The 27,029-nt window shown below is 43.1% G+C and overlaps 2 protein-coding genes across 2 annotated transcripts; both read right to left on the minus strand.

Moving 5' to 3' along the window:
- Positions 1-20: 20 nt before the first annotated feature.
- On the minus strand, positions 21-27,029 carry LOC141984476 (glutathione S-transferase 3-like). The gene is made up of 6 exons (XM_074947557.1): positions 26,933-27,029; positions 23,467-23,656; positions 7,502-7,630; positions 6,236-6,248; positions 4,763-4,894; positions 21-341 (listed from the first exon to the last, which is right to left on the minus strand). The coding sequence occupies exons 1-6, from the start codon at positions 27,027-27,029 to the stop codon at positions 186-188; spliced, it is 717 nt and encodes a 238-aa protein (XP_074803658.1). The 3' UTR covers positions 21-185.
- Positions 13,136-15,935, minus strand: LOC141983808 (uncharacterized). The gene is made up of 3 exons (XM_074946815.1): positions 15,879-15,935; positions 14,337-15,686; positions 13,136-13,169 (listed from the first exon to the last, which is right to left on the minus strand). The coding sequence occupies exons 2-3, from the start codon at positions 15,557-15,559 to the stop codon at positions 13,136-13,138; spliced, it is 1,257 nt and encodes a 418-aa protein (XP_074802916.1). The 5' UTR covers positions 15,560-15,686; positions 15,879-15,935.

Below are 27,029 nucleotides of genomic sequence, written 5' to 3' on the forward strand. Positions count from 1 at the left end.
AGCATAGTAATTAATATTTGTACATCGTGTTTTCTATTTGTTATCCACCTCTCTAGCATCACATATTTTTCAGTTAGCTCTTCCGTTCAAGTGTGATATACCTTTATCTGTAGCTTACCAGCATATGTACATTCTAAGCAGTTTAAGTGTGAGTATTTGCTAGAACTGAGCTCATCAGTGCTATTTTAACCAGCCACATTAATTTGCTTACACATTAAAAGTTCATTTGGAGGACTTTCTTCAGTCTCCATATATTTATCATCAGGGACAGGTTTCCTCTGGCTGCCAGGCTCCAGAAATTTCTTAACTGTGGGGATGTTGCTTATTCTTGCTTTAAAAGCCTAAAAACAGGAAACATCACAAGAATATTTAAAGGCCAGAACGTGAGAGGGAAAAAAATTACATCAATTTGTGTAAAAGCAGAGGACCTGACTGAAGAAGGCAGTGTTTGGTTGCCATTTAACCATAAGAATGCCAGAGTTTAAGGTAGACAAGATGGGTGAGGTAGTATCTTTTACTGGACCAACTTCTGTTGGTGAGAGACAAGCTTTCGAGTCACACTGAGTTCTTCTTCAGGCCTGGAAAAGGTATGTAGTTCTCAACAGCTAGTTCAGGATTCCCAACACATTGATGTGTGTCTCTTATGTTTGTCACCTTGTGCGTTTCTATAGTTCACCAACTGAGAAACCTAGAGGCCCCTCTAGGAAGGCTTTTCACAAAAGCCATCTGTGATATTCTCCTCTGGTGTTATCTGGACCGGTGACCTGCTAGGTCACCATAATCCTTGACTCTGGGAGCCAGCCTTACCCTGCTCTGCTGTGAGAACCCCCACTTGTCAGCTGTTCATGCACAGCTTCTGGCATGTAAGCTACTCCTTGGACTGTGCAACCGAATGACACTAGTCAATATCTCCGGTCCCAGACACAACCCTAGGAACCTCCGTCTTGCAGTGTCCAGTTATACCCGCTGGACACTGCAAGCTTATGAGTTTCGTCAGTTTAACAAAGAAATTGATATGTACCAGGCTTGTTATCCCCAGAGGAGTCTCTGATACACTTCAAACCAAACGCACTGCTTCAGGTAGAATAAACAAACTACAAAGATAAATTTTTAAGTGATTATAAGTCAGATTTGGTCAAATGAAATAAAAGCAAAACGCTTCTAAGCTGCTCTTAACACTTTCAGTGCCCTTACAAACTTAGATGCTTCTCACCCTTCAGCCTGGCTCTCCCCTTTGATCATCACTTCAGTCGCTTGGTGTTGTGTCTGTAGATGTAGGTGGAAGAGAGAGAGAGAGAGCATGCGCGCATGGCAAATGTCTCTCTCTTTTATCATGCCCTTTCTTCCCTCTTGGTTTTGCACCCTCCCCAACCCTTCAGAATCAGGTGAGCATTACCTCATTGCTGTTCCAAACTGACCAAAGGAAGGGGGCTGACTCACTGGAGAGTCTGACAGATTCTTTTGTTGCTGCCTAGGCCAACGTCCTTTGTTCCTGTAGGGCTGGGCTGGGTTTGTCCCATACATGCCCTGATGAGGTGTGAACTGCCTCTCAGGTTTTGGAGTGTTTTTGCCTGGGCTTATTTTTAAGCCACGAGGATACATTTTCAGCCTCATAACTAAATACATGAAATTATAACCTTACTATAACATTACTGTAACAACCATGCTCAGTGCATCATGAGCCTTCCAAAGACACCCAACATGACAAACTTTGCATTGGATACCATGCAATCATTTTATAAAGAAGAACATGGGGGTGTACGGTGTTCCCCCAAGATACAGAGCATCACACCATCCCAGGAAAGGGTATTCTCACCTTGAAATGTATAAAGAATTTGCATTATGAACCTGCAATTCTGTATTGTTCAGGCAAGTGAGGGAAATGCTGTCCAGAAGACAGCGCCAAATATCTTGTGGCTTACTGTAAATGCATGGCCTCCTCTCAGGAGCCCCTTTGTGATAGCCCTCTCATGTCCCCAGTAACTCCATGCAAGCTTGTCCTCTAGTCCATCAACAGTTTATTGACAAAACATAGTGCAAATAGTTCATAACAGAATCCCCAAAACACAGTCAGTATCACCCAGTTCTTGTTCTGACCATACCCCAATGCAGGGATGGGCAAACTTTTTGGCCCGAGAGCCACATCAGGGTGCGAAACTGTATGGAGGGCTGCGTTGGGAAGGCTGTGCCTCCCCGAACAGCCTAGCCCCCGGCCCCTATCTGCCCCCTCCCACTTCCCACTCCCGACTGCCCCCCTCAGAACACCTGACCCATCCAACCCCCCTTGCTCCTTGTCTCCTGACTGTCCCCTCTTGGGACCCCATCCCTATATAACCCCCCCTCCCGTTCCCTGTCCCCTGCCCCCCCCCCCGAACCTATGCCCTATCCAACCACTCCGTGTTTCCCATTCCCTACTGCTGCCCCCAAACCTCCACCCCATCCAACTGCCCCCTGGGACCTCCTGCCCCTTATCCAACCCCCCAGCCCCCTGACCATGCTGCTCAGAGCAGCATGTCTGGGAGCTGCGCCGCCCGCCCAGAGCTAGACACGCTGCCACTCTGCTCTGCAGGAGCACGCAGCCCCGTCGCCCAGAGTGCTGCCCGTGTGGCGCGCTGAAGCTGGGGGGGAGGGGTGACAGCAGGGGAGGGGCCAGGGGCTAGCCTCCCAGGCCAGGAGCTCAGGGGCTGGGCAGGACAGTCCCACGGGCCAGATGTGGCCCGCGGGCCGTAGTTTGCCCACCTCTGCCCCAAAGTCTTCCATCACAGGTAGGTTCCTCAGTCCTTGTCCATCCCTCTGCCAGGACCACCAACCCAGCCCTTCCTTCTGGGGTGAAACCCTACTCTTCCCAGTGGAGGCTCCCCCAGCCTTTCGGTTGGGAGCATCCATGGTCTCAAGTTGCAGTGGGGGAGGTTTAGGTTGGATATTAGGAAAAACTTTTTCACTAGGAGGGTGATGAAACACTGGAATGCGTTACCTAGGGAGATGGTAGAATCTCCTTCCTTAGAAGTTTTTAAGGTCAGGCTTGACAAAGCCCTGGCTGGGATGATTTAATTGGGGATTGGTCCTGCTTTGAGCAGGGGGTTGGACTAGATGACCTCCTGAGGTCCCTTCCAACCCTGATATTCTATGATTCATCACTCTCCCTGGCCTTCTCACTGTTCCTCAGGATCCAGTTCTCCCTCTCCAGGAGATGTCAGTGGGTAAGCCCCTCTGCTGCTCCCACTTCTTTCAGCCCTGTCTCTCTGGCTTGCGGACACTAGCCAGAAAATGCCTCTTTCTGCTCTCCTGACTTCAACTGTATCCCAGGAACCACCTTCTGTCTCTAGCAGCTCTCACTGCCTGCCCTTTTTCTGTCTCAGTCTGCTCACAGTCCCTTTCTTACCAGGCCTCTTACCACCCAAGGTGCTCTCCCAGCCTCCTAATTGACCAAATGGGAACACCTGGACTGGAATAGCAGACCTGGACCAGAATAGCAGAGCTGGACCAGTAACTTAAACTGGGTTCAGCTACCCTGTTACACTTACCTTAAAGAACCTAAAACTAATCTTACTGTAAGTGAACAATGGAGGCCAATAGAAGTGGTAACAAAAGTAACAGAGGATGCTCATCTTTGTCCCCATTTCTGGGAGAATAAATAAAATTAAGTGTACAAATGATAAACAGGAAAATTAGAAGAGTTGTCACCTTGCTATGTTCAAATTGCATGGGCTGTCTGTACCTTAAGGTACATGAGTGAAGTTGTATGGAGACTAATGTTTTAGGATCCAGCGTTCCCTAAGCCTTGTCTACACAGGCCACTTTAAGGAACTCTCCCACCATCGTTTTAGCACCAATCTGGCTCCAGCAGGGAGGGCTAGATTAGACCAGCTGCTAGTGTTTTTGATACCCTGTTGTCAACACCTGCTCTAAATATCTCCACCACATACTCTCACCATTGTTAGTATGGTAGAGCTCAACTGGTGCTAGTGCAACAAAGGAAGGGCTCCCAAAAATCGTGAGTGTCAATGCAGTTCTATGGAACTTGAAGACACTCCTGCATCGGTGCTGTGACTCAGAATAGCTTAGCGTTAGTAGTCTTCTGTATGTGGGTCCTCTAACTGCTTATGTAAATTGTGCTCCTATATTCATCTCTCTCTTAGACCAAGTCATTAGGGTAATTTAACATGTTTCTTCTTATTTTATCCTAACTATGCAATTTAAGCTTTTAGTCATCAGAGACTAGAGAATGGCACAAAAGGAACAGTTAGCCTAGCAACCAGCCTTCCCTGTTTCCCGCCCAACTCCATCACATTATTCTCACTAATGGTAAAGGGATAACAGGGGATATCTCCTGTCCTGTATTGACACAGAGTGAAGGGAAAGCATCAGTTATCTATAATTTTAATACCACCTCATACAAGTCACATCTTGTGACCTGGAGCTATTGTCTACTGAATAGCCCCACAGAACTGAAAGGAGAATGAAAAGCCATTGTACAGAATTTAAGACAAATTATATATTCCTATAACAGGGCTATCACTTTCTATTGGTTTTTAATCTATGACGAGGTTTTCCAGAGGGAAGCTGTGGGGACTGGAAAGAAAAGGGATCAGATAAAGGATTCACAGAATGACAAAGTTAGAGAAACATTGTTTGTGTTTGTGCAGTGTTTTAAAAAAAAAAACAAAACAACAAAAAACGTGCTATATGTGCAAAGGTTTATTTTTCAAATGGCTCTGAGACATTTCTGTCAAGTGTCTGTTTTAGGTGTTAGTGTAGTTACCTGTAACTGAGGGAACTCCAAGATAACACTGGACTTCTTCTCTTCTACCATTAAAATGGCTTCAAGCAGATGAACATCTGCCCAGCTGAATTGATTGCCAACAAGAAAATCCTGTCCGTAGTCTTTTAAGATCTGCAAGATACATGCACAAAAATGTCACAGTGTGGACACAGGGAACTCTAATTAGTATCTTTTAAAGTGCTCGAGCCAAAGCTTCACTATCTAGACCACCAACCTCCAATGAAGTTGCTGGGCCTCTTTGCTTCTCTTTCTCTACTGTACAAGAGGACTAACACTAGCTAGGCCATGGGAGAAGTCAGTTCAATTCCTGCTCTGCCATGAACATCCTGTGTACCCTGGGCAAGGTACATCGGAAGGGACTTAGATGTTGCAATGTTGAGTGCCACATAAAAGGTTTAGGTGGCTAGGAGAGAGAGACGGAAACAATTACAGGAATAACAATGTGATCCACAAAACCTGAGTTAGGCATGTAGGCTCCTATACAGTGCCTGGGGAGAGAGGTGCATTACAATGCGACCCACAAAAATCAGCTAGGCAAAGAGCTGCCTAAGCTAACCAATAGGAGATGCTGAAGAGAAGAGTGTGTCCTAAGCCTTGCCTGTCTCACAGAGGTAGGAACCTAAGTGAGGGCCGCAGGGAGGCACCTAGCTCAGCTTGCAATCTACAAACTGGGGAAGATTGGGGTTCAGCCACTTAACTTGCATGCAGGGCCCAAAACAAAACTGGAAGAAGAGAGGAGGTGCTTCTTTAAAACCTTTCACCTAGCGCAGGACTTCTCAAACTTCATTGCACTGCGACCCCCTTCTGACAACAAAAATTATTTCACAGCCCCAGGAGGGGGGACCGAAGCCTCAGCCTGCCCAAGCCCCACTGTCCTGGGTTGGGGCGGGGGGAGGCGGGAGCCTGAGCCCCACTGCTCCAGGCAGGGGGACCAAAGCTGAAACTCAAGGGCTTCAGCCCCAGGCAGGGGGCCTGCAACCTGAGTCTTGCCACTCAGGGCTGAAGCTCTCGGGCTTTGGCTTCAGCCGCGGCTAGTGGGGCTCAGGCTTCAGCCCCAGGCCCATTCAACATGTAAGCCAGTCCTGGCAATCCCATTTTTGGGGTCCGGACCCACATTTTGAGAACTGCTGGCCTAGTGGTTTGGATACTCACCCAGAATGTGGGAGATCTCTGGTTCCAATTTCCCCGCTCCTGATGCAGGTAAGAGATTTGAATACGGATCTGCCACCTCTGGGGAGTGCCCTAACCAAAGGACAGTCTGACGTGGGACTCCCTCATTCTGTCCTACTGAGGTTGTTCCACATTAAATAATTGAAGTAAATATTAACTGGGCCAGGGAAAGTTAAAATGTCTCTATAGCCAAGCACAGGTTTTGTGGATCATAGTGGTGCCTAAAACTGGGACACAGGCACCTAAGCATCATTATGGATTGTACCTTTACCCTTTCTGTACCTCAGTTCCCAATCTGTAATATAGGAACAAATAGTACTCCCTTAACTTCACAACATGCCTGTGAGGTAACGGCGATGAAGAGTGTGAGGTGCTCAGATACTACAGTGGTCAGGGCCATAAGTACCTTAGATAGGGAGATTCTAATAGGCAGCTGCTTTGTGAAATAGGTATGTTAATATTTGGTAAGTCAGTCAGTTTTGGATCACAGTTAAATATTTTTAAGTCTGCAGGACTGGCTAATAGTTGCTGTTTAACATCCTCCCTAGTTAATGATGGAATAGAAAGTATTTCATCATTGTAAAATATTAATATATCATTCAGCTTCTTTACCCAAATAAAATAGAAATATCTGATTACTTCTGCCTGTTCTACATCGTGACTGACAATTATCAACCTTATTTCATATCAGACCTAAACCCCTGCTAAGGTTTAGTTTGTTTTACTACATTTGAAGAATTCCTTCGATCTTCAAACCTCTGTTGGCCATAGATTTTTCTTCATTTGTCTGCTTTTTAAGCTTCCCTTATCAACTGTCAATTCCTTAACTGCCAATCTCTGCTCATTGCTATCAACCTCCCCATTTTTCTATTTGTTTTATATATGGAAATTTATTATTTCACTCATTTAATGTTTTAACCAGGTTTTTGAAGAACAAGCCAACCTGAAGAAGCCTTCTTTCATGATTTTGGGCAGGAAGCATCTAATAGAGCATTTTTAGTCAACTTCCAACTATTCACATTTTTATGTTTTACGTTTTTCCTCACACTCAAGTTTGCTCATGATTGTTTTCAGCTTTGGGAAGTTGGTGCTTACTGGATGGGACTATATTGTGTTTCCACAACCATCAGTTTTTAGTTGAATGATTAATTTCTCTATCGGTCAGAATGAAATCTTTTATAGAATTACCTCCAGTAGATTATAATTTATTGTCATGCAGTATCGCAATCTATAATTTTTAGAAATTCTAAGGATTTTTTTTAAGTGGCAGCATGTCCTCCAGCCTGAAATTCCTCACTATAACACAACTGTTCTTTCTAAACATTATAGACAGATGGGTAAAGTACTGCTCATCCTGTTCCTTCATCTGATTTTGGGTCTGACAGTCCCCCACTACTCTCTTGTCTTGTGATTTACTAGTTACAACATTGATCAAAAAAGCAGGTCCTGTTCTTCTGCTTCCTGTTGTGCCCACTCTAAGATCCTGCTTTGCATCGTTACAGAAGTCTCAAGGGTAACATGAGTGAGCAAATGCGTTTTGCCACACACCTTTCATATCTGTTTGTGGCCTTTTCAATTATTACAGCGTGCTGCTTCTCCTTATTCTCAGCTGATAAAAAATGGCACATTAAAATTAACCCCATTAGGTCAGTTGTTCCTTCCACATACATGTCAATCCTAAAGAGAAATAGAGACTGTCAGTTAAAGTGCACTTTTACTTAGGCTAAAGAGGCATCACTAGTCAGCTTTGTTTTGCTGTAGTACAAGTATAATTATTTTCCTGCAGGAAAAGCTGCTTCTTCAATTTAAGAAGGGAATTTAGTGTTTATAAAGAGGCTGTTGGATTCATGCGATGGCCCTGACACTGCTGCTCCTCTTGCCCGCATTGCATGAGCTCATCTTAGGGATCTTAGTAACAGTGGGCTTTTTTAAACAATACTACACTGATGCCAATCAAAGTTTTGCTGCTGACTTCAACTGGAGTGGGAGCAATTTCTTAGTTTGTAGTAGACTGCAGTACCTAGCCAGATTTGATTTAGTGTAGCAATTTTCAGATATCCCCCTTTATTCAGTTTTCTGGATCGGAGATATCTGGACATTAACTCAAAACATAATACCAAGAAGATTTAACAATTGAACATGACCTGGTGAGATGGCCTCCTTGCATCCATTCAGCCTGTCTCACTAGAAATTAGAGGCTCATCACACAAGACTATGACTCAATTATGTGAACTCTAATCCCACCCTCTTTTCTAAAGAGACAGTCTCTTGAAAAGCTCTCTCAAAAGGACCCAATTCATTCATTAGGAGACATTTTTAGATATCAGTGCAAACTTTAGCCTCTGTCAGCTTCACAACTGGGGTCCTATTTCAGTTAAAAAATTATGACTATCTAGAGCTGATTACTCTGGAACAATCACTGGTAGCTCTTTTACACCTTCCCCACATATATTCTAAGGCACTTCAAAAACTTTCAGCCACATGCAATAAGTAATAAGGTTGGCCACCATACAAGTGTGAATCAAATCATCTGGAAATGGCTTAAAATGTAAAGGCTGTGGCTCAAGTTAAACCTAGAGATAATTAACAAGGAGGTATTCTGCTAGAAGAAAGATTCTCAGAGAAGCCAAGTTATAGGAAGTTGTGTCTTACATAATATCCCCTGGTTCATGTATGTAGTAAGACAACCAGTGAGTTGTGATTACTGCTCCTGCCCGCACCCTATTTATCACCTTGCCTTCCTGAACCTCCACCGTGGCCCATGTGTACGCGTCTCTCCCAGCTGCAGTTTCGAGTCTTTTAGGTTAAGCTCTTTGGGGTAAGTATGGTCATTTCCTATTTTTGTACAATGCCCACAAAAATGGGGTCCTGAACTAATTGGCTTCTAGGTATTACAACTATATAAGTGTTTAACAATAATGCTACTTCCAACTTTCAGTTTGCCTTAAAGGAGGGAGTATAGATTCATAGATATTTAGGTCAGAAGGGACCATTATGATGATCTAGTCTGACCTCCTGCACAACTCAGGCCACAGAATTTCACCTACCACTCCTGCAAAAAACCTCACACCTATATCTGTGCTATTGAAGTCCTCAAATCGTAGTTTAAAGACTTCAAGGAGCAGAGAATCCTCCAGCAAGTGACCCGTGCCCCATGCTAAAAGAAGGCGAAAAACCTCCAGGGCCTCTTTCAATCTGCCCTGGAGGAAAATTCCTTCCCAACCCCAAATATGGTGATCAGCTAAACCCTGAGCATATGGGCAAGATTCATCAGCCAGATACTACAGAAAATTCTTTTCTGGGTAACTCGGATCCCACCCCATCTAATATCCCATCACAGGCCATTGGGCCTATTTACCATGAATATTTAATTACCAAAACCATGTTATCCCATCATACCATCTCCTCCATAAACTTATCGAGTTTAATCTTAAAGCCAGATAGATCTTTTGCCCCCACTGCTTCCCTTGGAAGGCTATTCCAAAACTTCACTCCTCTGATGGTTAGAAACCTTCGTCTAATTTATAGTCTAAATTTCCTGGTGGCCAGTTTATATCCATTTGTTCTTGTGTCCACATTGGTACTGAGCTTAAATAATTCCTCTCCCTCTCCGGTATTTATCCCTCTGATATATTTATAGAGAGCAATCATATCTCCCCTCAATCTTCTTTTAGTTAGGCTAAACAAGCCAAGCTCCTTGAGTCTCCTTTCATAAGACAAGTTTTCCATTCCTCGGATCATCCTGTAGCCCTTTTCTGTACCTGTTCCAGTTTGAATTCATCCTTCTTGAATTCACCTAAACATGGGAGAGCAGAACTGCACACAGTATTCCAGGTGAGGTCTCAACAGTGCCTTGTATAACGGTACTAAAACCTCCTTATCTCTACTGGAAATACCTCTCCTGATGCATCCCAAGACTGCATTAGCTTTTTTCACGGCCATATCATAGTCATCCTATGATCAACCAATACTCCAAGGTCCTTTTCCTCCTCCGTTACTTCTAATTGATGCGTCCCTAGCTTATAACTAAAATTCTTGTTATTAATCCCTAAATGCATAACCTTACACTTCTCACTATTAAATTTCATCCTATTACTATTACTCCAGTTTACAAGGTCATCCAGATCCTCCTGTAGGATATCCCAGTCCTTCTCTAAATTGGCAATACCTCCCAGCTTTGTATCATCTGCAAACTTGATTAGCACACTCCCACTTTTTGTGCCGAGGTCAGTAATAAAAAGATTAAATAAGATTGGTCCCAAAACCGATCCTTGAGGAACTCCATTGGTAACCTCCCTCCAGCCTGACAGTTCACCTTTCAGTAGAACCCGTTGTAGTCTCCCCTTTAACCAATTCCTTATCCACCTTTCAATTTTCCTATTGATCCCCATCTTATCCAATTTAACTAATAATTCCCCATGTGGCACGGTATCAAATGCCTTACTAAAATTTAGGTAAATTAGATCCACTGCATTTCCTTTTTCTAAAAAATCTGTTACTTTTTCAAAGAAGGAGATCAGGTTTGTTTGGCACGATCTACCTTTTGTAAAACCATGTTGTATTTTGTCCCATTTACCATTGACTTCAATGTGTTTAACTACCTTCTCCTTCAAAATTTTTTCCAAGACCTTGCATACTACAGATGTCAAACTAACAGGCCTATAGTTACCCGGATCACTTTTTTTCCCTTTCTTAAAAATAGGAACTATGTCAGCAATTCTCCAATCATACAGTACAACCCCTGAGTTTACAGATTCATTAAAAAGTCTTGCTAATGGGCTTGCAATTTCATGTGCCAATTCCTTTAATATTCTTGGATGAAGATTATCTGGGCCCCCCGATTTAGTCCCATTAAGCTGTTGGAGTTTCGCTTCTACCTCAAATATGGTAATGTCTACCTCCATTCCCATTTGTCATGCTACCATTAACCCTAAGATCCTCTTTAGTCTTATTAAAGACTGAGGCAAGGTACTTGTTTAGCTATTGGGCCATGCCTAGATTATCCTTGACCTCCACTCCATCCTCAGTGTTTAGCGGTCCCACTTCTTCTTTGTTTTCTTCTTATTTATATGACTATAGAACCTTTTACTATTGGTTTTAATTCCCTTTGCAAGGTCCAACTCTACTTGACTTTTAGCCTGTCTCACTTTATCCCTACATGTTCTGACCTCAATAAGGTAGCTTTCCTTGCTGATCCCTCCCTTCTTCCACTCCCTGTATGCTTTCTGCTTTTTCTTAATCACCTCTCTGAGATGCTTGCTCATCCAGCTTGGTCTACAACTCCTGCCTATGAATTTTTTCCCCTTTCTTGGGATGCAGGCTTCCGATAGCTTCTGCAGCTTTGATTTAAAATAATCCCAGGCCTCCTCTACCTTTAGATCTATAAATTCTTCAGTCCAATCCACTTCCCTAACTAATTTCCTTAACTTTTGAAAGTCAGCCCTTTTGAAATCAAACCCTAGTTGCAGATTTATTTTTGTTAATCCTTCCGTTCAGTTTGAACTGAATTAACTCATGATCACTTGAGCCAAGACTATCCCCTACAACCATTTCTTCTATGAGGTCCTCACTACTCACCAAAACCAAATCTAAAATGGCATCCCCTCTAGTCGATTCAGCAACTACTTGCTGAAGACAGACAGGCATGCAAAGCCTGAATACCCAGAGTTCCAAGACCCCAGAGAAACAGGTCACAATTAGACTGGTAGACACACAGGATGTAATTAGACTAGATGTAATTTCAAATTAACCCAAACATCGACCAGCAGAGATTAAACACCCTTCCCCACAGCTACTGAAGGAATACTTGAAAATGTACTCTTTATAATGCTGCTGTGTAATGTGATCCTACTTGAAGGCAACATCACACTATGCAAAGTCTGATTTTGCAGCAACAGGAATAAAATTGAAGTTCTGGTCACCAAACCATTTTTCTTTGTAAGAGTGTTACACCAAAATGTTGTACCAATAAAATAAAAACCAGCAGGATCTTATTAGAGGGGAAAGGCAAAATGCCACATTTATTGTAAATATAATAAAGAAATATAAAACTCACACTGTCCTATCGTTACTTATTCCTTGCTTAACTATATATATATATATATATATATATATATATATATATATATATATATATTCATTCATTCATTCATTCATACCAGTTCTGCATAGGGGTTTATAGTTACCAGCCTAGAGGTTGCTCGTGACAGGGTACTGGCCAGGTAACCTGTACACGAGAGTGGAGCCGAGTCCGTGTCAGATGCGCATCCGATGCTCCTGAAGGGTAGTGGCAGAACTGGAGACTCAAAGTTCTCAGTCCTTAGTATCCATTTTTATAGGAATTTCTTCCTATGCCAGTCCATGGAATTTGCTTTGTCATATTGTTAGTCATGACTGCTCCAGGACGGCTGTCAGGTGCTCATCAGCTTTCTTCATCCTTTGAATTGGTCGGGTGGATCCCAGTCTGCCCTCCGGTGGGGTTCTCTGGTTGTCTCCACCTGGCGTCTTCTTCGGCCAATCGATGTTAAATTCCTAGGCTGGCACTTCCCTGATTATTCAAAACCCACCATTCATTCACATACATTCCTTACTTTAATAAAAAAACGTATTTCTCATTTCACCGAGTATTGTTATTTTATTTGAGACTCCCTGTCTTTTAACATTCCTTCGGTATTGCCTTTCTTCTATTATACAAAGGTGTTATTTATTTGAGACTCCCAGTTTTTTAACATTCCTGATCCAAACTATAGAGGGTGGGGGGTCTCTATGTGACATTTCTATGAGTGCCGCTCCAATTCGCGGTTCTTCATGGGTGTTACAAACAAGCATGTCAATCTCCATCACAAAGTATCTGTTTGCAAAGTAGAGCCAATTGAACATAAAGTGAAGTTAGTTAACAATCATGTCAATCTCCATCACAAAGTATCTGTTTGCAAAGTAGAGCCAATTGAACATAACCATTTGAGAAAGTAACGTTAATTGATTGGTTTACATTTATAAGCGTCAATCTCAATTACAATCAATGAAAAGCGCCAATACAGAGAAAGCAGAGTCAATTAAGCCGTTTAGTTTTACAAGCGTCAGTCTTAATAATAAGTGAGAAAGTATCAATTCAGAGTCAAATTGAGCGGTTTAGTTTTACAAGCGTCCTCATAATAAGTGAGAGAAAGTATCAATTTAGAGTCAATATGAGCGGTTTGGTGTTACAAGCGTCCATCTTAATAACAAGTGAGAAAGTATCAATTTAGAGAAAGCAAAGCCAATTGAGCGGTTTGCAAGGTACGGTTTGCAAGCTTTAATACAGAATTGTAAATCAATATTGCAGATTTACAATTATGTCAAATAGAAGAATTATAAATGCAGATTTAATAAATATTATGAATCAATATTGCAGGTTTACAATTTCTTATGAACAGAATCACAAATATTGGAATATGCCTACATAATCCCCCTTTTGACACTAAGATATACAGATAATCGTCAGTGTCACCTATTATGTAGCCTGTTCAAGAGGAGGTACTGTGAGGCTATTTGACTCTGCGATTCTAATCGAGTGTACATTCTTTTTATCCAAAAACCCATACCACACATTCCGATTATGCAGATACAATTTAATAATAAAACTATTATCAAGGGATGTAGCATTACTGATAGGATACCAGTGGTGGTTGGGGACCATCCAGAGAATATATCATACCAGTGATAAGTTGTTATTTGTTTTTCTGCTGTGGCAATTCTTAACATGTCCCCATTGGTATGTATAATATGAATAGTTCGATTTCCCACCTGATCATTTGTTTGTTCTAGAAAATGTGTCACTTCTTTACTTCTTATTAGACTATCAGTAAGGTCGTGCCATTGAATTCCAAGGTCAATGGAGAATTCAGCCAACTCTGCATTTAATGTTAGCTGAGACTTTTTTGGCTGTGGTAAATAGTATGTGTGGCTTTTAGTGAATATAGCACTTACATTGCACTTACATTCATCTACTGGAGGACTGCTAACACTCCCGTCTTCCCAGAATACTTCCTCCCAAGAATTAATACACACACATTGTCCATTATACAATACTTTGGTCTCATTGTCCAATTCGTCCCATATACATGATCCTAGTGATGTATCTTTACTACAAGGTTCTGGAGCCACAGGCAAGGTGAGGCACACCCACTGTTGAGGAGTCCATTCGGTACAACCTCTAGTGTCCAATAGCTTCCCTCCCTCCCCAGCCCATTGGCTCGAGGTTTGGGGTAGCCAGAAGGATCCCATGTGTAATATGGGAAGTGGGCTAACTTTCCATACCTTTGCCTCCAGGGACCGTTGGTGTGCAATTTTGACAACAATTTCCCCTATTAACAAGTCTGGTTTTACGCTACTGGAAACGTACTGCATCCAGTCATATTGATAAGTGTCAAATAAAGATCTCTTTCTTTGTTTTACCAAATGCATCAAAACCTTAATATTTCCCGATATGACCCAGAACATTTCATATTCCAGCGTGGCTAGGGCAAGTATCTGCATTTCAGTGCATCCCATGGCTATGGCCGTGTGGTTTCCTATATCTAAACTTTTCTTGTGCATAAGCCATGTAGTAGTATTGAGCCATTGCCAGAGATTCCACTGCGCCTTTAAGTTGCCCAGACCAATTTGGACCAAGTCTACATTGGCATGTACTTGTTTTTGTATCAGGTTGTCCTGTAGTTGAGCCAGGGAGTTTAATTTGTTTTTAATAGTTTCCAAATCTACTGAGTTGGCAAGTCCTGCTCCTGCTCCGAACCCGCCTAGCATGGTATCCATAATGTCTCTTTTAGTTCTGGGGTGAGGGGTATCTGGAGGGGACAGCTTATGTGTCTTTAGCCAGGCTATTAGTATGGGGAGAGAAAAAGGCATACACTTGGGCTCTACTTTTGATACATTTAGTCGTGTCCAATCCATGTCAATTCTTACTTTAACCAGCAGGGGGCTCACCAAGGCTTTTACCGGGGTAGTCTGAGTTTTAAATAACGCTGGTTTTGCCATTTGTACCGGGGTGTTTCTTATAAACACATACTCTTTTTCCCAAGTCCATTCACACCCATCTGGGAATGTCATTGCATGTGTGTGACTTGGGCAGTAGACTACAATTACGGTTACAAGGTCCCCGGATTTTATAAAGCCCTCCCATATATAAGGGAGCGAGGGGTAGTCTGAAAGTATGGTGGTATCTCCCACATATCCTGCCGTCCGTACCCCCACCATCCAATGTTTTTTCCTTCCTGCGGCGACTGAGATATTTACTTGTAGCCCCAGTTCCCCTTCTCCAATATATACATGTGTTTCCCCTAAAGTTGTTAATGTGAGATTAGTTTTTAGATCAACCCATCTTAAGTGAATGTCTGTCTCTTGTGGTGGAAGCCATGGTGTGTTGTTGGCTTGTGCATGTATTAGTAAGGCAGTGAGAATTGATTTACCTTGTCCCATGTATCCCGGAGCATGGATATCATTGTTATTGATGGTCATGAAAGCGCCTGAGTGTCGTGTGCTCACCACTGTAAGTAGGGTTAACGCTTTGATCCAGAACGGGGGCTGCCGCCTCTGTGGCAGCTCTGATTTCCATCTCGTTGGAGGCATTGTTTTGCCCTTCTGATAAGGATCAGAGCTGGCGGTTTTAAGCAGCAGTCTTTGGTGCCTGCAGGAATGAAAATAAACGTACCACGTCTGCAGGTCCTGGTTCACAACTGTTATCAGGGTGTTGTGTCTGAAAATACAATTACAGTGTGAGAGGATTAAGTCATGAGAACAGCTTGAGTTGTGAAACGTGAACCCATTTTAATTTCCCATTCTTGTCTATGCGATAAATGAGAGGGCTGAGGCGATCAACTATGGAGTAGGGTCCAGTCCACTTCGACTCTAATGTGTGATCCCTTTTGCCCAGCCTTAAGTACATTACCTGATCCCCTGGCTCCCATAACAGTGAGTCCCCAGGTTTTTTGTTTTCCATTCTTGTATTCATGAGCTCAATGGCTTGGCTCACCCTATGCTGTAAGGTGGCTTTATCTTCCTGCAGCTGCTTTAGCCACTGCCAGTGCTCATGAGCTCCGAGCGGATTGTTTATCTCCGTATCTGATGTTTGCTCAGGGTTAATGACCAGCCTCATTGCCTGCCCGAAGAGGATTTGGTAAGGCTGTATTTTAGTTCTCAGCCTGTTGCTGCTGCGGTAGCTGCCAGTATTAGTGGAAGCTTCTCAGGCCAGTCTTTACCGGTGCGGTCCACAACTTTCCTGAGAGCTTCTTTAATAGTGCGGTTCATTCGTTCCACTTGTCCCGAGGACTGGGGTCTGTATGGAACATGAAGTTTGTGTGACACCCCCAAAGCTTTAAGCATTAGGGTAAATATGTTTCCCACAAATGATCCTCCGTTGTCTGAATCAATAATCTCGGGAGTCCCATATCTGCAAACTACTTCAGAGAATAGTTTCTTAGCCGCGGTACGAGCGCTATTGTCCCTAGTAGGGAAAGCTTCCACCCATCCTGAGAACGAATCTATGATTACTAGCAAGTACCGGAATCCTTCTTTACTTCGTGGTAATTTGTCAATGAAATCTATTTGGATCCTATGCCAGGGACCCAGCCTTCTTTGATGTAGCAGTTGAGGCTGGTATGGGGGTCGGGCTTTATCTCTGGCGCACTGAACACAGTTCCTGACCCATGTTTCTACATCATCTCTCATCCCCCTCCATTCTGCCACTTGCTTCAACCTTCCCAACGTCCCCTCCACTCCTTCGTGCATGAATTGGTGAGCTATATTCACCAGTTCCTGCCTTTGAATTCTTCCTGGGACGTGGACTGATCCTAATACCTTCTGTTCCTGCCTTCGGGTTACTGCTGCTATCCCTTCATAGTCTCTGGCTATAGCATCGGCACGGTTATTCCAGATGGTTTCAGCTGCTGAGCCTTTCCCATGTGCCTTTACATGTTTGATTTTTAACTGATCGGGATGAGAGGTAACCCAGGCATAAATCCATTTCCATTCCTCTATGTACGCTATTTCTTTACCATCCGCGGCTTTCCAGCCATTCTTTTGCCAATCAAACATCCAATATTGCACTCCATTCACGCAATAGTTGCTGTCAGCATAGATGTATACAGTTTTGGGGCATTTGTCTGCTGCATACTGTTTTAAAACTTGATATATTGCATGGAGTTCGGCATGTTGTGCCGAGCCGTGATCTAAATATCCTGTTAACACCTCTTCTTCTAAATTTATGGCTGCATATCTGATTCTCTTTTTGCCATGGATCACCATGGAACTGCCATCGGTGAACCAAATGTGTCTTTCCCGACCCACTGTATCTAGTTCTTCAAGGGGGGGCGCTTGGGCTTGCATGATTCTCTGTTCTAGTGTAACTAGCGGACATTCATGCTTAGTCCCCCTTTCGATAAGAGCATGAGTCAGCATGTCAGGTTTAGCCACTGTGTCAGCCCGGACTCCTCTGTTTACCAGGGTTAGGGTCCATTGCGCCATCCTGGTATTAGATACCCTGCCTCCTATCAACTTTCCAGACAGGATGTATTTCAGAGGTGTATGTGTGCTCTGTATTGTAATTGGGGCACTGCCCGTAAGCGGCTCAAAGGATTGAACAGCCCATACTGCTGTCAGGCACTCCCGTTCGCAAGTGTCAAAATTTAATTCCGCTCCCTGCAATTTCTTAGATTCGTATGCTACGGGTACCAATTTCTGGTTCTCACTTTGTTGTAAGAGGGTGGCTGCCATGGCCACTTCATTAGCTGCTAACCGGATGACAAATGGTTTTGATTCATCCGGGAAGCGCAAAGCAGGGGCGGTTAGGGCTTTTTGTTTTAAGGTGTTTAAAGCCGTATCCTGGTCTGGACCCCATTCCCAATGTGTCTTTTTCTTAAGTAATTTCCATAAAGGAAGGGTGATCTCTGCATATTTATAGATATGGGGCCGTAAAAAGTTGAATCCCCCTAGCAAAACCCTTAAGGAGTGTACATCGGTAGGAGCTGGCATTTCAATTAATGCCCTCACCTTCCTTTGATCTACCTGCCTTCCCTCTTGACCAATGATAATCCCTAGGTAACTGACCTGGGTTTGCACCAATTGTGCTTTTTCCAGGCTTACCTTGAATCCGGTGTCCTGGATCAGTGTGAGGACATCCTCTGTAAGCCTTTGTACCTGCGTCTCGAGCTCCCCGAAAACCAAAATATCATCCACATAGGAAAAAACGAGTAGTCGATCTGCTGGACTTAATTGATCCAGCATATCTACCACATGTCTGTGGGCAATAGCTGGAGAGTCTTGGAATCCTTGGGGTAAGCGTTGAAATGTGTATTGCTGATCCCTTATGGTGAAGGCAAACCGGTCCTGTGAATCAGGGTGTAAGGGTATTGCAAAGAAACAGTTAGCCAGATCTATAACTGAAAAGTACCTGGAGGTGGCTTGTACTTTTTGGACATGTGTCATATCTGCCACAATGGGAGCCATGGGTATGCTTCCTTTGTTGATCCTTCTGTAGTCAATAGTTAGTCGCCAGGACTGTCCGTCTGCCTTTATGACTGGCCACACAGGGGAGTTAAAGGGAGAGTTAGTTTTCCTAATAACCCCCTGTTCTTCCAGGTCCTTGATGATCTGGATCAATTGTGCTTCAGCTTCTTTGGGGTACCTGTATTGTTTCTGGGGCGGTATTAGTTCCCCTATAATTTTGACACAAGCATTGATTTTACCACAATATGTTTTCTTCTGGGTCCAGACCACGGGAAACTTTGCACGCCACTCCTCTTTCTGTTGGGCAGTGAGGGCTGCAATTGATCGGTCTCCTCTTTTGGAAACCACGTTGTTTTGGCTCTCTTTTGATAAAAAAAAGGGGGGAGAGCTTCCAGCCTCCACAGGGCACTCCGGGGTAAATCGATTAGGATATTGTTTTTAAACAACCAGTCCGTTCCTAGAATTACATCGTTAGTCATGTATTTTGTTTGAATTAAGTTCCCAGTTGTGCTATAGCATTGCACTGAGGACGGGAAACCTTGTACTGTGAAAGGGACTTGTGTCCATTCTTGTCCCATACTGGGTTTCCCCTGAAATGACTGCAGGATTACCTCCTGCCCCTTCCTGCCATTGTGGGGGGTTGCCTTAATTAAGGAGACTGAGGCTCCGGTATCAATTAGGGCTAGGGTAGGAGCTTGGTCTCCCTGCTGAATGTATATGTGGGGTCTTCCTCCTGGATCCCATGTTAACTTTCCTATGAATCTCCACTGCTGTGCTCCTATACCAGGTGGGGATTCTACACTCAGCGGGCTTCCCTAGAAGTATTCTTGATCCTCTGCAGGGGGAGGAGGCAAATCCATCGGAGGAGCGCTTGGGGTGGTTACCCCAGATACCCTCCTCTGCTGGCTTTGCAATCTTAGGATTTCCCTCATGATATCAGCCATAGGAGCCTTGTCCCATTTTTCCCGATCCCCTCCCAGCTGCATTAACAATCTCCACATCATTCGACGCATATCTGGATCGAGCTTATCGGGGCATCCCTGAGATGGTCTATTCTCCTCAGTTATTCGAGCTCTGTGTGTTTCTGGATATAACCTCCCTCCTGCATGATAATTTCCCCGTCCTCGAGACCTCCCTCTCCAGGAACCTCCACGGGGTGCTAAAATTCCCTTTTCCCCACTTTCATTTGAATAGGTGACTGTTGGCTCCATGGCAGCTACATATGCCACTCTTTCTTTTTTTATGTTAGGTTTTGGTCCTGCATGTGTGGTAATTTGCTGCACCATCCCCCTTAATTCTTCTAAAGTAGCAGGATGGCCATCCTGCCAAACAGCCAGTTTCCCTGAATAATATGGTAGTAGTGACGCGGCACAATCTCTCAGGGAGGAGATGGGGAATGGTAAGGTATATAAATTGGCAATGCCAGCCACGGTTACTAGACCGGCCATCACCTGCATTAATGCCCATCGAGTAAGATAGTTTTCTGGGTCTTCATTGGGACCCTGGGCTGAAGCCACAGCTTGGGCTATAAAATTTCTCCTGCCTATTTGTTCCCCGAAAATCGCCATTAGGGATAATTCATTGGTAGCTTCTTCTACCCTAATGCGGTCCAGTGTGGCTCTTATTTCTGGAGCTGCGCATATCCCCATAAGCCGGTAGATCTCTGTAGTGGTTAATCTCTCCCTCCCGGCTAATAGGAAGGCATCGGTACACCACCGGGAAAAGGATTCCCTATTTAGTGTACCTAGGTGGTCCGCCATTGCTTTTAGGTCTGCTGCTGACACCGGGATAGTTGTGATTTGTTCATTACCCCCTCCCTCAGCGTCCGCCCTGGGGGTAGTAATGGTGCGCCGTTCTAAAGCAGCCACTGAGGCTGAAGGACTTTCCTTTAGGTCGTCCAAAATATCTTTCTCCCAAATTCCTTGGGGATCCCAGTGATCCCAGGCTTCCCCCCCGCAATCTGATTTTAGATTAAGGTCGGCAGGGTCCCATTCTCCTGAGCTAACAGCCGCAATTTGACGGGTGGCAAAGCCCAATTTCAATTTAAGCTGTTTGATAATAGATTCACAACGACTGTGGTTTACCGGGGTTCTGCCTTGTTCTAATGTTAGCTTTTTAACCATCCCTTGTAGGACCTGATTCTCTTTAATTAGGGCTTGGTTTTCTTTTTCTATTTGTTTAAATGCGGTAGTTTGCTCTGTCAGGAATCTCTCTTTACTTTTGTATTCCTGCAGTGCCTCTTTTATTATTTCCATCTGGCTTTGTGAGTTTATTGCCACCACTTTCCAATTCTCTATCCCTTTTTCCAATTGGGTTAGTTTTTCCTGCAGAGAAATTTTATTTTCTTTACAGGTAGTTAGGCGGAGGTAACTGTTATTACATGCCTCCCATAATAGCCAAATAGCTGCTGCGTCTCGTTTGGCAGCACTAGAAGGTTTGTACATGAGGATGTATTGAGCCAATCTATCCTCTAGGTCTGATATAGTACAGACATCTACAAGGACTTGTTCAGTCCATGGATTATGTCCATATCTTTGGAGGACTTGTTTGAAAGGTGTAATTTCTCTAATGAAAGCGGAGGCTGGAGCTCCCTCCGGTTTCATTCCTCCCTCCATACCTGCTTTACCCTGTTTTTTCTTTAACATTCTAACAAATTTTTAATTTTTCTATCACTCCTGATTTTATTCAGTGCTTAATCTATGCTTTTTCTTCCCTGCTACCTTCTCGGAGGCCAGCAGGTCTGGTTAACCTGTTTCTCCCTGCTACCTTCTCGGAGGCCAGCAGGTCCGGTTAACCTGTTTCTCCCTGCTACCTTCTCGGAGGCCAGCAGGTCCGGTTAACCTGTTTCTCCCTGCTACCTTCTCGGAGGCCAGCAGGTCTGGTTTAATCTGTTTTTCCTGCTACCTTCTCGGAGGCCAGCAGGTCCCCTGCTACCTTCTCGGAGGCCAGCAGGTCTGGTTTAATCTGTTTTTCCTGTTACCTTCTCGGAGGCCAACAGGTCCCCTGCTACCTTCTCGGAGGCCAGCAGGTCTGGTTTAATCTGTTTTTCCTGCTACCTTCTCGGAGGCCAGCAGGTCCCCTGCTACCTTCTCGGAGGCCAGCAGGTCTGGTTAACCTAATAGAAATGCCTAGCTCACTAGAGCTGGCAGTGTGCACACCAATATTTACAATAACTGAGGTTTTTTACCAATATTCCCCCTTTCGCAATTCTCCACCAAAATGTTACACCAAAATGTTGTACCAATAAAATAAAAACCAGCAGGATCTTATTAGAGGGGAAAGGCAAAATGCCACATTTATTGTAAATATAATAAAGAAATATAAAACTCACACTGTCCTATCGTTACTTATTCCTTGCTTAACTATATATATATATATTCATTCATTCATTCATTCATTCATTCATTCATACCAGTTCTGCATAGGGGTTTATAGTTACCAGCCTAGAGGTTGCTCGTGACAGGGTACTGGCCAGGTAACCTGTACACGAGAGTGGAGCCGAGTCCGTGTCAGATGCGCATCCGATGCTCCTGAAGGGTAGTGGCAGAACTGGAGACTCAAAGTTCTCAGTCCTTAGTATCCATTTTTATAGGAATTTCTTCCTATGCCAGTCCATGGAATTTGCTTTGTCATATTGTTAGTCATGACTGCTCCAGGACGGCTGTCAGGTGCTCATCAGCTTTCTTCATCCTTTGAATTGGTCGGGTAGATCCCAGTCTGCCCTCCGGTGGGGTTCTCTGGTTGTCTCCACCTGGCGTCTTCTTCGGCCAATCGATGTTAAATTCCTAGGCTGGCACTTCCCTGATTATTCAAAACCCACCATTCATTCACATACATTCCTTACTTTAATAAAAAAACGTATTTCTCATTTCACCGAGTATTGTTATTTTATTTGAGACTCCCTGTCTTTTAACATTCCTTCGGTATTGCCTTTCTTCTATTATACAAAGGTGTTATTTATTTGAGACTCCCAGTTTTTTAACATTCCTGATCCAAACTATAGAGGGTGGGGGGTCTCTATGTGACATTTCTATGAGTGCCGCTCCAATTCGCGGTTCTTCATGGGTGTTACAAACAAGCATGTCAATCTCCATCACAAAGTATCCGTTTGCAAAGTGGAGCCAATTGAACATAAAGTGAAGTTAGTTAACAAGCATGTCAATCTCCATCACAAAGTATCTGTTTGCAAAGTAGAGCCAATTGAACATAAAGTGAAGTTAGTTAACAATCATGTCAATCTCCATCACAAAGTATCTGTTTGCAAAGTAGAGCCAATTGAACATAACCATTTGAGAAAGTAACGTTAATTGATTGGTTTACATTTATAAGCGTCAATCTCAATTACAATCAATGAAAAGCGCCAATACAGAGAAAGCAGAGTCAATTAAGCCGTTTAGTTTTACAAGCGTCAGTCTTAATAATAAGTGAGAAAGTATCAATTCAGAGTCAAATTGAGCGGTTTAGTTTTACAAGCGTCCTCATAATAAGTGAGAGAAAGTATCAATTTAGAGTCAATATGAGCGGTTTGGTGTTACAAGCGTCCATCTTAATAACAAGTGAGAAAGTATCAATTTAGAGAAAGCAAAGCCAATTGAGCGGTTTGCAAGGTACGGTTTGCAAGCTTTAATACAGAATTGTAAATCAATATTGCAGATTTACAATTATGTCAAATAGAAGAATTATAAATGCAGATTTAATAAATATTATGAATCAATATTGCAGGTTTACAATTTCTTATGAACAGAATCACAAATATTGGAATATGCCTACAAGAGATTTGGATTTAACCCCATCACCTGCCAACTTCTGTGGTGGCTGCCTAGCCAGACTGATTAAAATCAGAGCAGAGCAACTTACTGGCTCAGATCTGTTAGATATAAATCATTAGAATACAACAAATTAGTGGGCCAGAATCTGATCTCAGTTACATCAGTGTAACTCCACTGAGGCACCCACATCTGTTTGCTAGATAAGCTCTCGTTAATCAGTTGGTTACTACAGAAGACTGAGTAAGAATAGTGTTGTTACAGTACATTGCTCTCTCTTTCAGGTCCTTTCCATAGAGTTTGTATTTTGCTGCTATATAGCTGAGAATTGCTCTGGTCTGCACCATCTGCATCCCATCAATTTCCACCAAGGGCACTTGTTGAAAGAGCAGAAATCCATCTTTGGAAAGGAAAAAGGAAACAGTCACATACTCCCACCCCAATCTTTTATATTGCCCTGGAAATGGGGGTCCAATAACACCCTGGGTTGTTTCCAGTTACTTTCAGAAGAACTGCTACTTTGGTAATGAAATTGATGTGAACAGTCAATGGGAGTCAGTAACAAAATTGTAACAGTGGAGGCACTCAAAACAAAATCATTAATTGCAGGAGGGACCCCAGCTATTTTCATAGATGAAGGAAATAAAGTTACTTTGGTTCAGCAAACCTGGTTTTAAAAATAAGTCCCCCCTCAGCATGCCAAGCCTTGATTGTACACATCAGCATTTAGATTGGCACTGCAATACCGAGGAGAATAGCTACTTTAAAAGCATCAACAAGACTGAAGTATTTAATGCTATAGTGACACCCCAAATGCCAACATTTAAAGTGACCTACATAATGTATTTTTTCCAGCAGAGTGGGAGCAAAGGAGAGGCAGTTAATACTGTTCTACACAGGGGCCTTCGAACAACCCAGGGATTATGTTTAGATAATATGCATGTGTCTTGTATTATGCTTTATCACATTAGGATTAAATACCAGTAAAATGACCAAAATAGATAAACTGCTCAAAATTCTGACTTAGCTTTTGTATTAAACACAAGATTTCCCAGGAAATAAGATTGTGATGTTGCACACCATAATGCTTTATAGACACATGCTTATGAGTGTAAATATGACATAGCTGGAATATGTTTTATGCTAGATATGCCATGTAACATATCTATAAAAAGGTTATGATCTAATGGATATATTCATCCTATTTGTATGCATGTATATACAGGGTCAAAAGGACAACATGATGGATAGATTTGTTTGAACCAGCATGTAACAGGGGAGAAGCAGCACCCTAATGGGTAAAGGGGCTGCACCTCAATATGTCAGGAGGGATGAGTAATCTGTTCTGCACCTGTATAAGAATAGGTCTGGAAGAGCAGATCGTCGTCCAGCCTAGGGGGCAGTGGAGTGTCCCGCCACCGGCTGAGCTGTGTCTATTGCCAGGGGACACATATTCATGGTATGTCTGGTAGAGTCTATAGGAAATATTATTGTGCTTCGTTTGACAATAAACCTGGCCAGGTCCTTCGTACCTTACTAGAGTCTGTGGTCTTTGGGGGTTCTCTCGGGGTCTGCTGTGTCAGCTATCTGCGCAGAGCTGGGGCAGCACACAGAGGGAACATGCATGAAGCCGACTGTTATCATCATCGAACAAGAGCAGAGCACCACACCTGTAGCTACTGACAAGAACATAGACTTGCGTATTGTATTTTATTTGGTAATTTATTTTGTTCCATCTGTTATTACTTGGAACCACTTAAATCCTACTTTTTGTATTTAATAAAAATCACTTTTTACTTATTAATTAACCAGAGTAAGTATTAATACTGGGGGGAGAGGGGGAGAGCTGTGCATCTCTTTTGATCAGTATTATAGAGGGCGAACAATTTTTGAGTTTACCCTATATAAGCTTTATACAGGGTAAAACGGATTTATTCGGGGTTTGGACCCCATTGGGAGCTGGGTATCTGAGTGCTGGAGACAAGAGCACTTCTTAAGCAGTTTTCAGTTAAGCCTGCAGCTTGTGGGGGACGTGGTTCAGACTTGGATCTGTGTTTGCAGCAGGCAAGCGTGTCTGGCTCAAACATGGCAAGGTACTGAAGTCCCAAGCTGGCAGGGAAAACAGACTCAGAGGTTTTGACTCAGGTGGCAGTCACAAGGGAGTTTCTGTGATGCAATCCGTCACAAAAATGTTTCCCTGAAGCACAGAAACTTAAAACTTTCTAGCACATGCAACGTAGGTTTGGCTGGCACAGTGTATGCTTCTGTAAGCTTTTGCAGGGAGTTAAACTCAGACAAATTATATAAAAGTGTTTGCTGGAAGGGAACAAATCTCAGAATACTAATTTACTCTATAGCACTGCTGTTCTTATTAATAGGAAAGTCTCATCAATTCTGACATACAGTTCTAGAGAGAGTTAGGAAAATATCCAAGAGACTCCTATCATCATGGTATTAAGGGATCCAAATAGTTATCATCAGTTCTGGTATGAGGAGAACTGCATGGTTTGTGAGCCAAACAAACAAAACTCACTATGTCCAGTTTCAACACTAAGTACATACTAAAAATAACAGAGCCTGATTGCCACATGGTAGCATTTCACACAGGTTTGAATGACTATACAAGGTGCAAGAGTGGAAAATCAGGCCAATTAGACAGGTTTCAGAGTAGCAGCCGTGTTACTCTGTATTCGCAAAAAGAAAAGGAAACTGAAAAAAGAAAAAAGTGCCACTCAGGATATGAACAGAGTTTTTTCAGAGCTCTAGAACCAAGAAGTCAGTTAAATGTGACTTCAGGATGGTTACTATACGGGAGGGAGAGCAGAGAGGCAAATGTTATGGAAGTGCTCATCCAAGCTCTCTCTTAAGAAGTTGGGAGAGGTCTAGGTTGGATATTAAGAAAAACTATTTCACTAGGAGGATGGTGAAGCACTGGATTACCCTGGGAAATGGTGGACTCTCCATCCTTAAGAGGTTTTTAAAGGCCCAGCTTGACAAAGCCCTGGCTGGGATGATTTAGCTGGGGTTGGTCCTGCTTTGAGCAGGGTTGGACTAGATGACCTCCTGAGGTCTCTTCCAACTCTAATCTTCTATGATTCTATGAAGTTAGAAATCTGACATCACACTAGAAAGGACTATGGCTAATGTCAGTTTCCTTCCATTTCACTTGCCTGTCTTTCCTCCTCTGCTCAGAACATCTGCATAGCTTCCAACAGATCCTGATCAGTTTGCTCAATATTCCCTGCTCAGCCTCATACATACCAGAGAAGACAAAATGCTTTTGGGATACAGTTAATTCTCTGCCAGAGAACTAATTAGTCAGCTGAAACTACAAACCTTGAGTAGGAGTCACACTGGTAAAAACTAAACACCATGAAAGTGGAAAGACCAGCCCAAAAGATAAAGAAGAAGATAAAGCAGACAGATGGCAATCCTGCCTGCCCCAGATTGTGCATGTTACCACCATAACTGATGAGCTGGATATCAAACATTTCACTGACAACTAACGTAGCAAATATTCAGAATCAAACTTATTCTTTAGCATAGTTTAAAGTGGCTTTGCCAAAACATGGTCACACCCCTCTATCTACCCAGACTAACATAGCATCTAGTGCAGGTACAAAGAACGTCTGTTTTGTTCATACATAGTTAATTCCACTTTATTTTTTGTTTACCCCACACACCTGTAAGTTTGAGCTTTGAGGCAGGTATATGCACAGGTGGTTCAAGATACCAAAACAAACCTCAACCCCAGCAGCTGCTAACAACCAGCGAATCGATTCCATTTTGCCTCTCCCATTAAAGTAGTAAAGTTTGGGTTTTCCAGCCAT

This window comes from Natator depressus, chromosome 3 (assembly GCF_965152275.1).
Source record: "Natator depressus isolate rNatDep1 chromosome 3, rNatDep2.hap1, whole genome shotgun sequence".
Classification (NCBI taxonomy): domain Eukaryota; kingdom Metazoa; phylum Chordata; order Testudines; family Cheloniidae; genus Natator; species Natator depressus.